At 60.5% G+C, this 13,963-nt stretch overlaps 1 protein-coding gene across 1 annotated transcript in view; it reads right to left on the bottom strand.

The window, feature by feature from the left end:
• The window catches only part of GFRA2 (GDNF family receptor alpha 2), a 29,560-nt gene extending 19,153 nt beyond the window's left edge, over window positions 1-10,407 (bottom strand). The window contains exons 1-2 of the mRNA XM_030964253.1: window positions 10,315-10,407; window positions 2,523-2,807 (exon numbers count right to left, since the gene is read on the bottom strand). Coding sequence (XP_030820113.1) covers window positions 2,523-2,807; window positions 10,315-10,354 — 325 coding nt within the window. The 5' untranslated portion in view covers window positions 10,355-10,407. The remainder of the gene's footprint in view (window positions 1-2,522; window positions 2,808-10,314) is intronic.
• Between the last annotated feature and the right edge of the window lie 3,556 nt (window positions 10,408-13,963).

Below are 13,963 nucleotides of genomic sequence, written 5' to 3'. Positions count from 1 at the left end.
ATAATTAAACGCCCGCTTGACTCCTGCTGCTCGCCGGGGAAATTACCGAGCATTAACGGGGCCCTGGACCTGCCCGGGGCCGCAATTAACCCCCGCGAAGGAGGCTGGAGCCTCCCTAATAGCAGGGAGAGCTCTCATGCGAGGAGGGGAACCCCAAAATCTCCGCTAAAAACCACAAATTTGCGTTCCACGCCGGTTTGAGCACCGTGAAGCTTCTGTCTGTCCTTAACGCTCGGCTTCATCGCCGCTCTTCCCTCCTCCTCCTCCTCCTCCAGGTGCAATTCCCATCCCAATTCCCTCATCCATTCCCCAAAAAACCCGGGAAACTGCTCAATGAGGGCAGCTAATGAGCGGGAGAAAACAATTAGAGCTTAATTCCTGCTCTGGGCCGGGGTTTGGGGCTCTGCTTCCTGCGCTGACCCAGATTGGAAGGGAATTTCACCCAAGGGGGGCCCTGGGCTCACGTACGGCTCCCCTACATCCTCTGGAAGAGTTTTGCCATCCTCTGGAACAGATTTCCCATTCTCTGGAAGAGCTTTTCCAGTTTTCACACCCTCTGGAACAGTTTTCCTAGTTTTCCCACCCTCTGGAAGAGCTTTCCCATCCTCTGGAATAGATTTTCCATCCTCTGGAAGAGTTTTGCCATCCTCTGGAACAGATCTCCCATTCTCTGGAAGAGTTTTTCCAGTTTTCCTACCCTCTGGAACAGTTTTCCTAGTTTTCCCTCTCTCTGGAAGAGCTTTTCCATCCTCTGGAACAGATTTCCCATTCTCTGGAACAGATTTTCCCATCCTCTGGAACAAATTTTCCCAGATTTCCCATCCTCTGGAAGAGTTTTCCCACGTCCTCAGGTACAACCCCTCCATCCTCAGCTCCAGCTTTCCCACCCTCGGCCACGCCTTTCCCGCGGAATTCCAGAATTCCCGGCCCGATTTGGCCTGGAAAAAGCCTTTAAAATCTCATCCCAACCCCGCTCCCACGGGCAGGGAGCTCTGCCACCAGCCCAGGGGATTTTGGCACGAGCACCCGTGGGTTTGGGGGCTGAGGCTGAGGTGCCCGTCTGGATTCCCTGGGATTTTAATCTGAATTTCCTGGAATTTTCACCTGGATTTCCTGGGGTGCCCATTTCTCTTTTCTGGAGCGTTCACCTGCCCTGCCTGGGGTGCTCACCTGGGCATTTTAATGTGAATTTCTTGGGATTTTCACCTGAATTTCCTGCGGTGCCCATTTTTCCTCCCTGGGCTCCCCATCTGCTCTATCTAGAGATAGCAACCCCCTCCCCATCCCCATCATCCCAGGGCACCCCACTGGGGTCTCCCCCACCCCAGAACTCTCCTTTAGGGTCTCCCCGGGGCTGTCCTTTGGGGTCTCCCCATCCCCATCACCCCAGGTGATCCTTTAGGGTGTCCTCATGCCCATCCCCAACCCCATCACCTCAGGGTGATCCATTGGGGTTTCCCCATCACCCCAAAATGCCCCTTTGGGATCTCTGCCACCCCAAAATGCTCCTTTGGGACCCCCCCACCCCTGGATCTCTCCCCCAAAACGCCTTTGGGACCTCAGCCACCCTAAAACTCTCCTTTGGGATCTCTGCCACCCCAAAACGCCCCTTTGGGGCCTCCCCATCACACCAGGGTTCTCCTTTAGGGTCTCCCCCAGGGCAGTCCTTTGGGGTCTCCCCCTCCCCATCACCCCAAAACTCCCCTTTGGGATCTCCCCCACCCCAAAACACTCCTTTAGGGTCTCCCCCTCACCCCAGGGTGCTCCTTTGGGGTCTCCCCATCCCCATCAACCCGGGATGATCCAATGGAGTCTCCCCATCACCCCCAAGGTGCTCTTTTAGGGTCTCCCCATCCTCATCATCCCACGCTGATACATTGGAGTCTCCCCATTCCCATCACCCCAAAACCTTCCTTTGGGTTCTCTCCCACCCCAAAACTCTCCTTTAGGGTCTCCCCATCCCCCCATGCTGATCCATTGGGGTCTCCCCATCCCCCCATGCTGATCCATTGGAGTCTCCCCATTCCCATCACCCCAAAACCTTCCTTTGGGTTCTCTCCCACCCCAAAACCCTCCTTTGGGATCTCCCCCACCCCAAAACCCTCCTTTACCCCAAAACTCTCTTTATGGTCTCCCCATCACCCCAAGGTGCTCCTTTGGGGTCTCCCCATTCCCCCCACCCCAAAACACTCCTTTGGGGTCTCCCCATCACCCCATGATGATCCATTGGAGTCTCCCCATTCCCATCACCCCAAGATGCTCCTTTAGGATCTCCCCCACCCCAAAACTCTCCTTTGGGATCTCTCCCACCCCAAAACTCTCCTTTGGGATCTCCCCATCACCCCATGCTGATCTATTGGAGTCTCCCCATCCCCATCACCCCAAAACGCTCCTTTAGGGTCTCCCCATCCCCCCATGCTGATCCATTGGGGTCTCCCCATTCCCCCCATGCTGATCCATTGGGGTCTCCCCATTCCCCCCACCCCAAACCCCTCCATTTAGCCGCCCCCCCTCCTCCATACCTTCGGCCAGCCCCAGGTGGATGCTCCAGTAGATCTGCAGGCACTGCAGCTCCTTCTTCATGCCCCTCTTGCAGCGGCAGCGCTCCAGCGGGCTCTCCTGCAGCACGCCCAGCGCCAGCTGGCACTCGCGGTTGGCCAGCAGGGTGTTCCTGTCGCGCCCGGCCAGGCACTGCCGCAGGGTGCGGTACCGGGAGCTGCAGCCCGCGTCGGCCGCGCACAGCTCGGTGGCGCGAACGCAGTCCAGGGGCGCGGGGGGCGGCCCGGCCAGCGAGCGCAGCATCTCATCTGGGACAGGGAGGGAGAGGAGGGAGGTGAGCAACAAGCACCGACCCGAAGGAGTCCCACATAGAGGGCAGATAGGCAAAATCCCAAATGAAAATCCCAGGAAATTCAGATTATAACCCCCAGGAAATTCAGATTAAAACCCCCGGGAAATTCAGATTAAAACTCCCGGGAAATTCAGATTAAAAGTCCAGATGAAAATCCCAGGAAAATCAGATTAAAACCCCCGGGAAATTGAGATTAAAACCCCCGGAAAATTCAGATTAAAACCCCCGGGAAATTCATGTGAATGGCCCAAGAAATTCATACGGAGCTCCCAGGTGAGCACCCCAGATAGGGCAGATGGGGACCCCAAGAGGAAAAATGGGCAGGAAATTCAGATTAAAATCCCAGGGAATCCAGATTAAAACCACCAGGAAATTCAGATTAAAACCCCCAGGTGAGTAGCCCAGATAGGGTAGATGGGGATGCCAGGAGGGAAAACGGGCAGGAAATTCAAATTAAAACCCCAGGGAAATTCAGATTAAAAGTCCAGATGAAAATCCCAGGAAAATCAGATTAAAACCCCCAGGAAATTCGGATTAAAACCCCCAGGTTTAATCTGGGGGTGTTTAATCCAGCCCAGCTCCGTGGCTCGAATGCAGTCCAGGGGCGCGGGGGGCGGCCCGGCCAGCGAGCGCAGCATCTCATCTGGGACAGGAAGGGAGAGGAGGGCACGGTTAGGGAGGAAGGTCCAGAAGGAGTCCCACAGATAGGGCGAATGGGGAAAATCCCAGGAAATTCAGATTTTAAACCCTCAGGTGAGCACCCCAGGTAGGGCAGATGGAGACCCCCCCAGGAGGGAAAATGGGCAGGGAATTCAGATTGAAAGCCCAGAGAATTCAGATTAAAAGTCCCGGGAAATTCATGTGAACGGCCCAAGAAATTCATACGGAGCTCCCAGGTGAGCACCCCAGATAGGGCAGATGGGGACCCCAAGAGGAAAAATGGGCAGGAAATTCAGATTGAAAGCCCAAGGAATTCAGATCAAATCCCCCAGGAAATTCAGGTTAAAACCCCCAGGATATTCAGATTAAAACCCCAGATGAAAATCTCAGGATATTCACTTTTAAACCCCCAGGTGAGCACCCCAGATAGAGCATATGGGGATTCCAGGAGGGGAAAATGGGCAGGAAATTCAGATTAAAACCCCCAGGAAATTCAGATAAAAAACCCCAGGAAATCCAGATTAAAACCCTCAGGTGAAAATCCCAGGAAAAGGAAAGGTTAAAAGCAAAAGGAATAAGGAAAAGAAAAACGACAAGGAAATTAAGATTAAAACCGAAGATGAAAATCCGGAAAAGTTAAGATTAAAAGAACCCGGAAAGAAAAGGTAAAAACCCCCAGGAAATTCGGGTTAAAACACCGGGAAAGGAAAGGGGGGAAAGGAAAGGGGGAAAAGGAAAAGGAAAAGGAAAAGGAAAAGGAAAAGGGGAAAAGGAAAAAAAAGGGGAAAAGGAAAAGGAAAAGGAAAAGGGGAAAAGGAAAAGGAAAAGGAAAAGGAAAAGGAAAAAAGGAAAAAAAGGAAAAGGAAAAGGATTCCTCTCTGGGAGGGGCTGGGATGGAATTCCCAGAGGATCTGTGGCTGCCTCATCCCTGGAAGTGCCCGAGGCCCCCTTGGGGTGGTGGGAGGTGTCCTTGCCCATGGCAGGGGCTGCAATGGGACCCCACAATCCTGGAGCGGTTCGGGTGGGAAGAGACCTTAAAAGCACCACGGGCAGGGAGAGCTTCCCTACCCCAGGCTGCTCCGAGCCCCGTCCAGCCCGGCCTGGAGCAATTCCAGGGATGTCCCTGCTCCCCCCCAACCGAGATTCCCAAAAAATGGGAAACTGGGAAAAACTAGTGCGGCTGGGGAGGTGCAGGGTTAACCCCACAGCTCAGCTGAGGGATCTGCTGTTCCTTGTTCCATCCAAAGGGATCCATGATCCCGATCCGTTCCTGGATCGCATTCCCGGAGCTCTCCAGACCCACGGGAGCAGAGGTTCCATCCCGATTCCCGATTCCCGAGCCCGCCTTTGGCTGCTCATCGTTCCCATCCCCGTCACGGGATTTTTAGGACATCTGACTCATGGATTTTGGAGCCTTGGCAGGGCCGCGGGGCTCCAAGAGCCCGTCCTGCAGCAATTCCGGGGATGTGGAAGCGGAATCTCCTGCTCCCCCGCAGCCGAGATTCCCCGGTGCGGGTGGGGAGGTGCGGGGTTAACCCCACACCTCATCCGGGGGATCTGCTGTTCCTTGTTCCATCCGAAGGGATCCATGACCCCGATCCGTTCCCGGATCGCGTTCCCGGGGAGCAGCGGCTCCATCCCGATTCCCGAGCCCGCCTTTGGCTGCTCATCGTTCCCATCCCCGTCACGGGATTTTTAGGGCATCTGACTCATGGGTTTTGGAGCCTTGGCAGGGCCGCGGGGCAGCTGCGGTTCCCAACAGGCGCTTCCCCCTGCCGGGGCGGCACCGGGCCAGCCCGGCCGGCTCCTGTCGCTGTCGCTGTCGCTGTCGCTGTCCCCGCTCGGACCCTGCCCCCGCATTCCCCATCATTTCCGTATCTGCTTTTCCCCCTGGAAATAAAATATTCCTGCTAAATCCGGCTCGGGCGCAGCCTGGCTTGGCCTCTCTCGGGGGAACTGAGAGCGCTGGTCTCCCCTGTCCCCAGGGTGATGGGGACAGGGCCCGCTGTCACTCCCAGCGCCTTCTCCACCCTCCAGCTCCCAGGAAAGCCCTGGAGCAGGGAAAACAGGAATGGCAGGACCTGGAGGGGACCCACGATGGGGAGGGGACCCCTCTCTGTGCCCGCCCGGCCGGCTCCTGTCGCTGTCCCTGTCCCCTCTCGGACCCTGCCCCGCATTCCCACAGCCATCCCCAGCATTTCTGCAGCTGCCTTTCCCCCTGGAAATAAAATATTCCTGCTAAATCCGGCCCAGGCTCAGCCTGGCTCGTCCCCTCTCGGGGGAGTTGGGGACAGGCAGCGCTGGTGTCCCCCCCGTCCCCAGGGTGATGGGCACAGGACCCGCCCCTCGTCCACCCCCCCGCTCCCAGGAAAGCCCTGGAGCAGGGAAAAACGGGAATGGCAGGACCTGGAGGGGACCCTGGGGGAGGGGACCCCTCTCTGTGCCCGCCCTGGTGCCCCCCGAGGGCGGTGGGCAGGGGTGACCCCCGTCCCTGTCCCCTCCCGCCTGGCACCGCTGGCAGCCCCTTCCCAGGCCGGGTCTGGCAGGGGGACAGTGACACCTACAGGAACGCGACAGGGGCCACCCGTGTGTCCCCCCCAGTGGGCGGGGCGGGTCCCCTGCCACCCCTGGGCTGCGCAGGGCTCCCGTCCCTCGGGAGCGGCTGGAACCAGAGCGGGTCCCTGGGCACCAGAGCGGGTCCCTGGCACCGGAGCGGGTCCCTGGCACTGGAGCGGGTCCCTGGGCACTGGAGGGGATCCCTGGCACCGGAGCAGGTCCCTGGGCACCGGAGGGGATCCCTGGGCACTGGAGGGGATCCCTGGGCACCGGAGGGGATCCCTGGGCACTGGAGCGGGTCCCCGGGCACTGCAGCAGGTCCCCAGGTACTGGAGCAGATCCCTGGCACTGGAGCGGATCCCTGGCACTGGAACGGGTCCCTGGGCCTGGAGCGGGTCCCAGGGCACCAGTGTGGGTCCCTGGGCAGCTCTGCCCACCTCAGGTGCCAGGAGGGCTCTGAGAAGGGACAGGAGCAGGGTGGGCAGTGCCCAGGTTGGGACAGCTCTGCTGGCTGCGCTCACTCCAAGGAACAGATCCCACAGATCCTGCACCAGAGCACATCCCTGGCACCGGAGAGGGTCCCTGGCACTGGAGTGGGTCCCTGGCACCGGAGAGGGTCCCTGGACAGCTCTGCCCACCTCTGACGAGGGACAGGAGCAGGGTGGGCAATGCCCAGGTGGGGACAGCTCCACTGGCCGTGGTCACTCCAAGGAAGAGATCCCACAGATCCCACAGGTCCCACAGGTCCGGGTGTCCAGCCGATGTCCCCAGACGGGCCCTGCTGGGTTCTGGCAGGTCGGGAGAGCACCCAGGAGCCCCCACGGCCATTTAGATCCAGCCTGGAGCAGTAGATTCCCCTCGGGAAGGCCAGGCCAGGCCAGGCCAGGCAGGATTGTATTCCACACGGGATCCTTGGAGGGGCTGGAGGATGAACGGGCACCCCAAACGCTGATCCGGGGCTGGGAATGCCAGAGCCTCACCACACCATGGATGGTGCCTTTGGGGTGATGCCTTGGGACTCTGCACCTTCACACACCGGGAAATCCCATCCTGAGGCACCCAAAAAATGGGAAACTGGGAAAAACTTCTCCTGCTGCAGCCGTGGCCACAGGGAAACCACTCCAGGGTATTGGAGACATTCCAGAGATCCACCGGGCACGGAGAGCTGTCCCAGAATTCCATGGAGAGCCATCCCAGAATTCCATGGAGAGCCATCCCAGAATTCCATGGAGAGCCATTCCAGAGCTCCACGGGGTGTGGAGAGCTGTTCCAGAGCTCCATCAGGCACGGAGACTATTCCAGAATTCCATGGAGAGCCATTCCAGAGCTCCACCAGGTGTGAAGATTCATCCCTCAGCTCCACCGGCTGTGGAGAGCCATTCCAGAATCCCATGGCATTCATGGAGAACCATCCCAGAGCTCCACCAGGCATGGAGAGCTATTCCACAGATCCACCGGACGTGAAGAGCCATTCCTGAGCTCTGCTGGGCTTGGAGAACATTCCAGAGCTCCAGGGGGTGTGAAAAGCCATTCCAGAGCTCCAGTGGGTGTGAAAAGCCATTCCAGAACTCTATTGGGCTTGGAGAACTGTTCCAGAGCTCCACTGGGTGTGGAGAACCATTCCAGAGCGCCACGGGGTGTGGAGAACTGTTCCAGAGCTCCAGTGGGTGTGAAAAGCCATTCCAGAACTCTATTGGGCTTGGAGAACCGTTCCAGAGCTCCACGGGGTGTGGAGAACCGTTCCAGAGCTCCACCACATTCCAACCTCTCCCAGCTCAGCTCCAGCTCCAGCCCAGCTCCAACTCACACTTCTCCAGAAGCCTCTTCCCAAAAATCCCCTCCTCCAGCCCCATTCCCGTCCCCACGGGCAGGGCACGGCCGCATCCTCGCCCTGGCACCACCCGGAACACCCTCGGTGCCCTCCCGGTGCCGGGTGGGCCGGGTTGGGAACCCCGCAATAAATCCGCCCTGGGGGAGCAGCAGGGATGAGCTGTGTGGGCGAGCCGGCCCCAATCCTCCTGGTTTTTACCATTTTCCCACCTTTTTCCCTGCGGTTTTGCAGGGATCGGGGTCCTGCCAGCCCCTCGGTGGCACCGGGAGCGCCGGCGGATCCCGGAGCGGGCACAGCCCTTTGTGCTGCCCCTAAATCCCGCAGGATTGGGGTTTTTTCCCAGCCTGGGCTCTTCCCCTGGAGCCCCCCGCTCCTCCCGGCTCCTCATTCCCCCCGAGGAGTTTGGGTAGAGGGGGAAGCTGAGGAGGGGGATGATTTTCCATCCCCAAAAAACAAAACCCTTCCCGGCAGAGCCGCCCTGCCCGAACTCGCGGCGCTGAAACATCTGCAGAGAATTCGCGGCTAATCCTCGGCAGGCTCGGGGGTGCCGGAGCACAGCGAGGATCTGCACAAGGCGCTGGCCTCTTTTCCTGCCGCTCCTCCCGGCTCCAGCAGCCTCTTGCCGAGCTCTAATCCGTGTTCTCCTGCTCTGCTGCTGCCGGGGAGCTCCGGACACGCGGCAGCTTTAGAGGGAAATGTTTCTCCCGGCGAGGATCGCTCCGGAACACGCAGCTCCCCAGCCAGGACCAGGCAGGGATTTTCTGGCTTCCCGGGGATGATCCCGGCTGGGAAGAGCTGGATGTTCCCTGCTCCAGGATCCTCAGAGCGAGGTCACCCCCTCCCTGGATCTGGGGGTGCAGGGGTTCCTGCTCGAGGTCCCCAGAACCTTGGGGACACCAGAAACGGGGGGAGGGACACCAGAAACGGGGGGCAGGGTCCTGCTTCAATGCCAACCCCGCAGAATGATGCCGGCTGGGCAGAGCTGGATGTTCCCTGCTCCAGGATCCCCAGAGCAAGGTCACGCCATGGAAAGCACCGTGGTCACCCCATCCATGAATCTGGGGGTGCAGGGGCCCTGCTTAGGGTCCCCAGATCCTTGGGGACACCCAGGGATGGGGGGAGGGACACCAGAAACGGGGGGCAGGGTCCTGCTTTGATGCCAACCCCGCCGTGAGGGCGGGTGGGCCCTGGTTTGGATGCCTGAGGTGAGGCACCCCTGTCCCCCTGGAGGTCCCTGCGCCCCAAATCTCCCCCCGAGCCATCCAGCTGTGCCCAGACACCTGTCCAGCTGTGCCCAGACACATGTCCAGCTGTCCAGCTGTGCCCCCAGCCAGGCTGGAGCACTCTTCCCCCGCTCTGCACGGGGGTGTCCCCACCCCGCCCCCCCAGTGCCCCTTTCTCTGTGTCCGAGGGCTCCACCCGAGCCCGGCACCCCCCGGGCAGGGGCTCCCCCAACCCAGGGCTCGCTCCCCCCTCCCCAGAGGTTTGGGGGCACCCCTCCATGGCTGGGGTGGCGCTGGGAGCCGGGCAGAGCCCGAGTCCCCCGTTCCACCGGGAGCCCCCCCGGAGCTGTGCCAACCTTCAAGTCTCCCCCAGCGGCCTCCTGTCCCTGTCCCTTGTCCCCTGTGCCTGTCCCCGAGCCCAGGATGGCTCCGCAAAGTTCTCCGGGCGCTGCAGCGAGCCGGGATCGCATCCCCGGCAGCCGCGGGGCTGCGGGAGCCGGGAGCGGCCCCGGGAGCGCGGCACGCCCGAGCCGCGGAGGGCGAACCCCCAACATTGCCCGTTTCCTTTCCTTTTCACCCCAAAAGCAGCGCGGTCTGCCGGTGCTCCCCTTCCCAGCGGCTGCTGCCGGGGATCCGGAGCGCTCTCCGGGCACAGAGCTCCGAGCCGAGCCCGCGGCTCCGGCGCGATCCGGGCGCGGGGACGGCGATTCCCCCACGCAGGAACCGGAGCCGCCAGCTCAACTTTGCCCGCCGAGCGTCCACAGCGCGTTCCCAAGCTCTGGAACGATCGGGGGGGAGGATGGAGGGCAGCGGGAGGGGGAGATCTGCCCCGAAAGGCAAACGCTGCTTTGCCAAGGGGAGCGGGGATGGGAGACGGGCAGGGCTGGGCTGCGGGGTGATCCTGCCCGCTCCGGCCCCGAGGGGGCGGCTGGGCTGGTGTCCCCCGTGTCCCCCGTGTCCCCTGAGCCCCCCGTGTCCCCCTCCCCGTTCCAAGTTGCCGGGGAATGGGGGATGAAGTTGAACCGCTCTCTCTCGTGCCGCAGCGCCGGTGCCAGCTCGGAGGGGCTCGCTCGGCGCCCCAGCCCCCGCAGCCCCTCGCCCAGGGTTGGGGGGGGTGGGGGGGGGACGCGCCACCTCGGGCAGGCGACAGCCGCCACTACCCCGCCCCCGGCAGCCCCGCTGGGGCCACTCACCCACGAGGAGGACGATGCAGAAGGCGTTTGCCAAGATCATGGTAGGAAATCCACGCGCTCCTCCACGTGTGCGAAAAAATGGTGTTAAAAAAATCAGGCAAAAAAAAAAGGGGGGGGGGGGGGGAGGACGACAAAAAAAAAAAATTAATAATTCCCAAGGCGGTCAGGTAGATCCCAAATCCGAAGCGGAGGGAGGAATGGGGGGTTGCTCCGCCCGGCCGGAGCCGGGTCCTCAGCCGCTCGCCGCCTCCCGCATCCCCGCCGGGCTCCGCTGCGCGCTCCGGGCTCCGCCGGGCTCCCGCCGGCTTCTGCCGAGCTCCGGCTGCCGGGGAGGGGGCGCGGCGAGGGGCGGCTGCGCTCCGCCGAGCCCCGGCGAAGGGGCAGAGCCGGCGGGGCCGCCGTCCCCTCCCCGCCCCTCCGCCGGGGCCGCCCTTCCGCCTGGGGCGGGGGTCGGGGGGGGCTCGGTGTCCTCGTTATCCTCCATGCCCGTGTCCCCATCCATCCATCCATCCATCCATCCATCCATCCATCCATCCATCCATCCGTCCGTCCGTCCGTCCGTCCGTCCGTCCGTCCCTCCTCCCCGGGATGCACCTGCCCGGCCCCTCCGGGGACCCCCGCGGCTGCCGCAGAGCCGAAGGCGAGACCCTCCCAGCCCTCCCCAAATTCCATCCCCCGGGCTGCTCCTGCCGAGGGGGGAGAGGAGGGGACACCCGGGGGGCTGCAGGGACAGGGTGCCACATCCCTGGGTGGGTGACAACAGTGGGAATGGGAAAGGGGGAATGATGTGGGGTGGGGAAGGGTCCCTGGGTGGGGGATGACCTTGGGAAGGGGAAATGGGGACGCTCTGGGGGTGGCAGAGGGACACCGAGGGCTGCAGGGACAAAGTGGCACATCCCTGGGTGGGTGACAGCCATGGGGGTGGCAGGGGGACACTGGGACAAGGTGCCACGTCCCGAGATGGGTGACAGCCATGGGGTGGCAGGGATAAGGTGCCACACCCCTGGGTGGGTGACAGCCGTGGGAACAGGAGAGGGGACACAAGGGGACAAGGTGCCACCAGGTGCCAGGAGAACCCCACCCAAAAGGGGCACCCAGCAGGTGCTGTGCCCTCCCCACTGCGGGGGTTTTGGGGGGTCACACCCACAGTGGTTCCAGGGAACCCCAAATTCCCGTGGCACGCTCCCGGCACCGCTCATCCTTCCCAATGCCCGACCCCTCTGCCCCACGCTGGGAGTGGGATTGGGGTCACCACCCCCTGCAGGGCCAGGGGGCAGCCTTTCCTCCTCCTCCTCCTCCTCCTCATCCTCATCCCCCAGCAAAGCGCTGGAACCCCTCACCCCTCTCTGTGCCCCTGATTTGGGGCCAGGACCCTCCAAGCCCCAGGGATGGGGATCCCATCCTGGGAAGCAGGAAGGAGGAGGAGGAGGAGGAGGGGGAGGAGGAGGAAGAGGATGCTCCACCAGGATCACCCCGATGAAGGCCCCGGGGAGCAGGAGGGGACGGGGGTCCCAGCGCTGGGGGTGTCCCCGTTCCCCAGCAGTGACCAGGACATTTTTCACCTGGCCAGCTCCCAGCTGGCTTGCTCTGGGTGTCACACCTGCAGCCGGATTTCCCAAAATCCATTCCCGGGACACAGAGCCCGCTGCTCTCCCTCCCCTCCCTGCTCCGGTGGGATCCCAGCAGCGGGAGCTGCTCCAGGCCATGGCCAGGTCCCTCTGCCTCTTCCTCAGGAGGGCAAATTCCTGCTCCTTCCCTGCCTGGATCCCTGGGAAAAACCCGCCTGGATAATTCCTGCCTGGATCCCTGGATAATCCCTGCCTGGATAATTCCTGCCTGGATCTCTGTGTAAATCCCACCCGGATCCCTGGTTAATTCCTATCGGGATAATTCCTACCTGGATCCCTGGATAAATCCCTGGTTAACTCCTGCCTGAACCCCTGGAAAAATCTCACATGGATAATTCCTGCCTGCATCCCTGGATAAATCCCTGGTTAACTTCCGCCTAGACCCCTGGAAAAAATCCCATCTGGATAATTCCTGCCTGGATAATTCCTGCCTGGATCCCTGGAAAAATCCTGCCTGGATAAATCCCACCTGCATCCCTGGGTAAATTCCACCTGGTTAATTCATATCTGGATAATTCCTGCCAGGATCCCTGGATAAATCCCTGCTTAACTCCTGCCTGAACCCCTGGAAAAATCCCACCTGGATAATTCCTGGATAAATCCCACCTGCATCCCTGGGTAAATCCCACCTGGTTAATTCATGTCTGGATAATTCCTGCCTGCACCCCTAGATAAATCCTGCCTGGATCCCTGGGTAAATCCCACCTGGATAATTCATGCCTGGATCCCTGGTTAACTCCTGCCTGGATAAATCCCACCTGGATCCCTGGGTAAATCCCACCTGGTTAATTCATGTCTGGATAATTCCTGCCTGGATCCCTGGGTAAATCCCTGGTTAACTCCTGCCTGAACCCCTGGAAAAATCTCACATGGATAATTCCTGCCTACATCCCTGGATAAATCCTGCCTGCATCCCCGGAAAAAATCCCATCTGGATAATTCATGTCTGGATAATTCCTGCCTGGATCCCTGGATAAATCCTGCCTGGATAAATACCACCTGCATCCCTGGGTAAATCCCACCTGGTTAACTCATGTCTGGATAATTCCTGCCTGGACCCCTGGGTAAATCTCACCTGGATAATTCCTGGATAATTCATGTCTGGATAATTCCCGCCTGGATCCCTGGGTAATTCACATCTCCGGCACCTCGGAGCCAGGGAAAGGATTCCCAGAGCAGGGATGTGCCAGAGCTCGGCTCGGTCCCCCCGAGGTGACACCGCCGGGGTTTTGTCCCCGCAGCTGCTCCACCCGGGTTTTATTCCCTCAGCCCCTGCGCCAGGGCCTGCCGGGTGTGAGAACCAGCGGGAAAAGCCCCCTCTAATTAGCTGAGCACCTAATTAGCTCGGGGTGGGATGGGGGTCATGGATTCCGTGGGGTTAATCCCGGAGCGTTCCCCCTTATCAGGAATCGGCAGCTCCCCGGCCTCTCATTTGCGGGGAGCCAGCCCAAATTTATTCCATTCATTTAAAATTAAATTTATTCATTGATTCCAGCCCAATTTACAGCCCGGGAGCTCCCCAAACCGGGGGCAGCACCCCGCAGTTCATTGTCCCTCCCCTTGCCGGGTTTTGGGGGAAGGGGAGCTCGGATTCTGCGGTGGCAGCAGCGGGAGGGGACACGCAGGGGACAGTCCCTGCACAAAGGGGGCTCTGTCTGGGGCTGCCCGTCCTGCTCAGAAGGAAAAGGAGGCTCGGAAGGGTGAGGGTGGGATGCAGATCCGGGTTTTGGGATCGCAGGAGACCGGCAAGGCCTCGTGGTGCTGGGGGAGAGGAACGAGCACCGACAGAAATATTCAGGCTTGGGAGGGGAGAAAAAATAAAACTTTACCAAAAAAAAAAAACCTACAAAAACACAAGAAACTCCACAACTTTATTCCCAGCCTCTGTGGGGTGATGAGGTTAATCAGCAAAGCCGATGACAGGCAGGCAGCTCCCAGTGCTCCCAGTGATCCCAGTTCCTCCAGCAGCACAACCAGGGCTTGCTGCTCTCTCTCATTTCCAGAGGATCCCGATGGCTCCA

This window comes from Camarhynchus parvulus, chromosome 22 (assembly GCF_901933205.1).
Source record: "Camarhynchus parvulus chromosome 22, STF_HiC, whole genome shotgun sequence".
Classification (NCBI taxonomy): Eukaryota; Metazoa; Chordata; class Aves; order Passeriformes; family Thraupidae; genus Camarhynchus; species Camarhynchus parvulus.
Note: the sequence above shows the minus strand (reverse complement) of the source record. Positions and strands in the feature narration are given on the sequence as shown.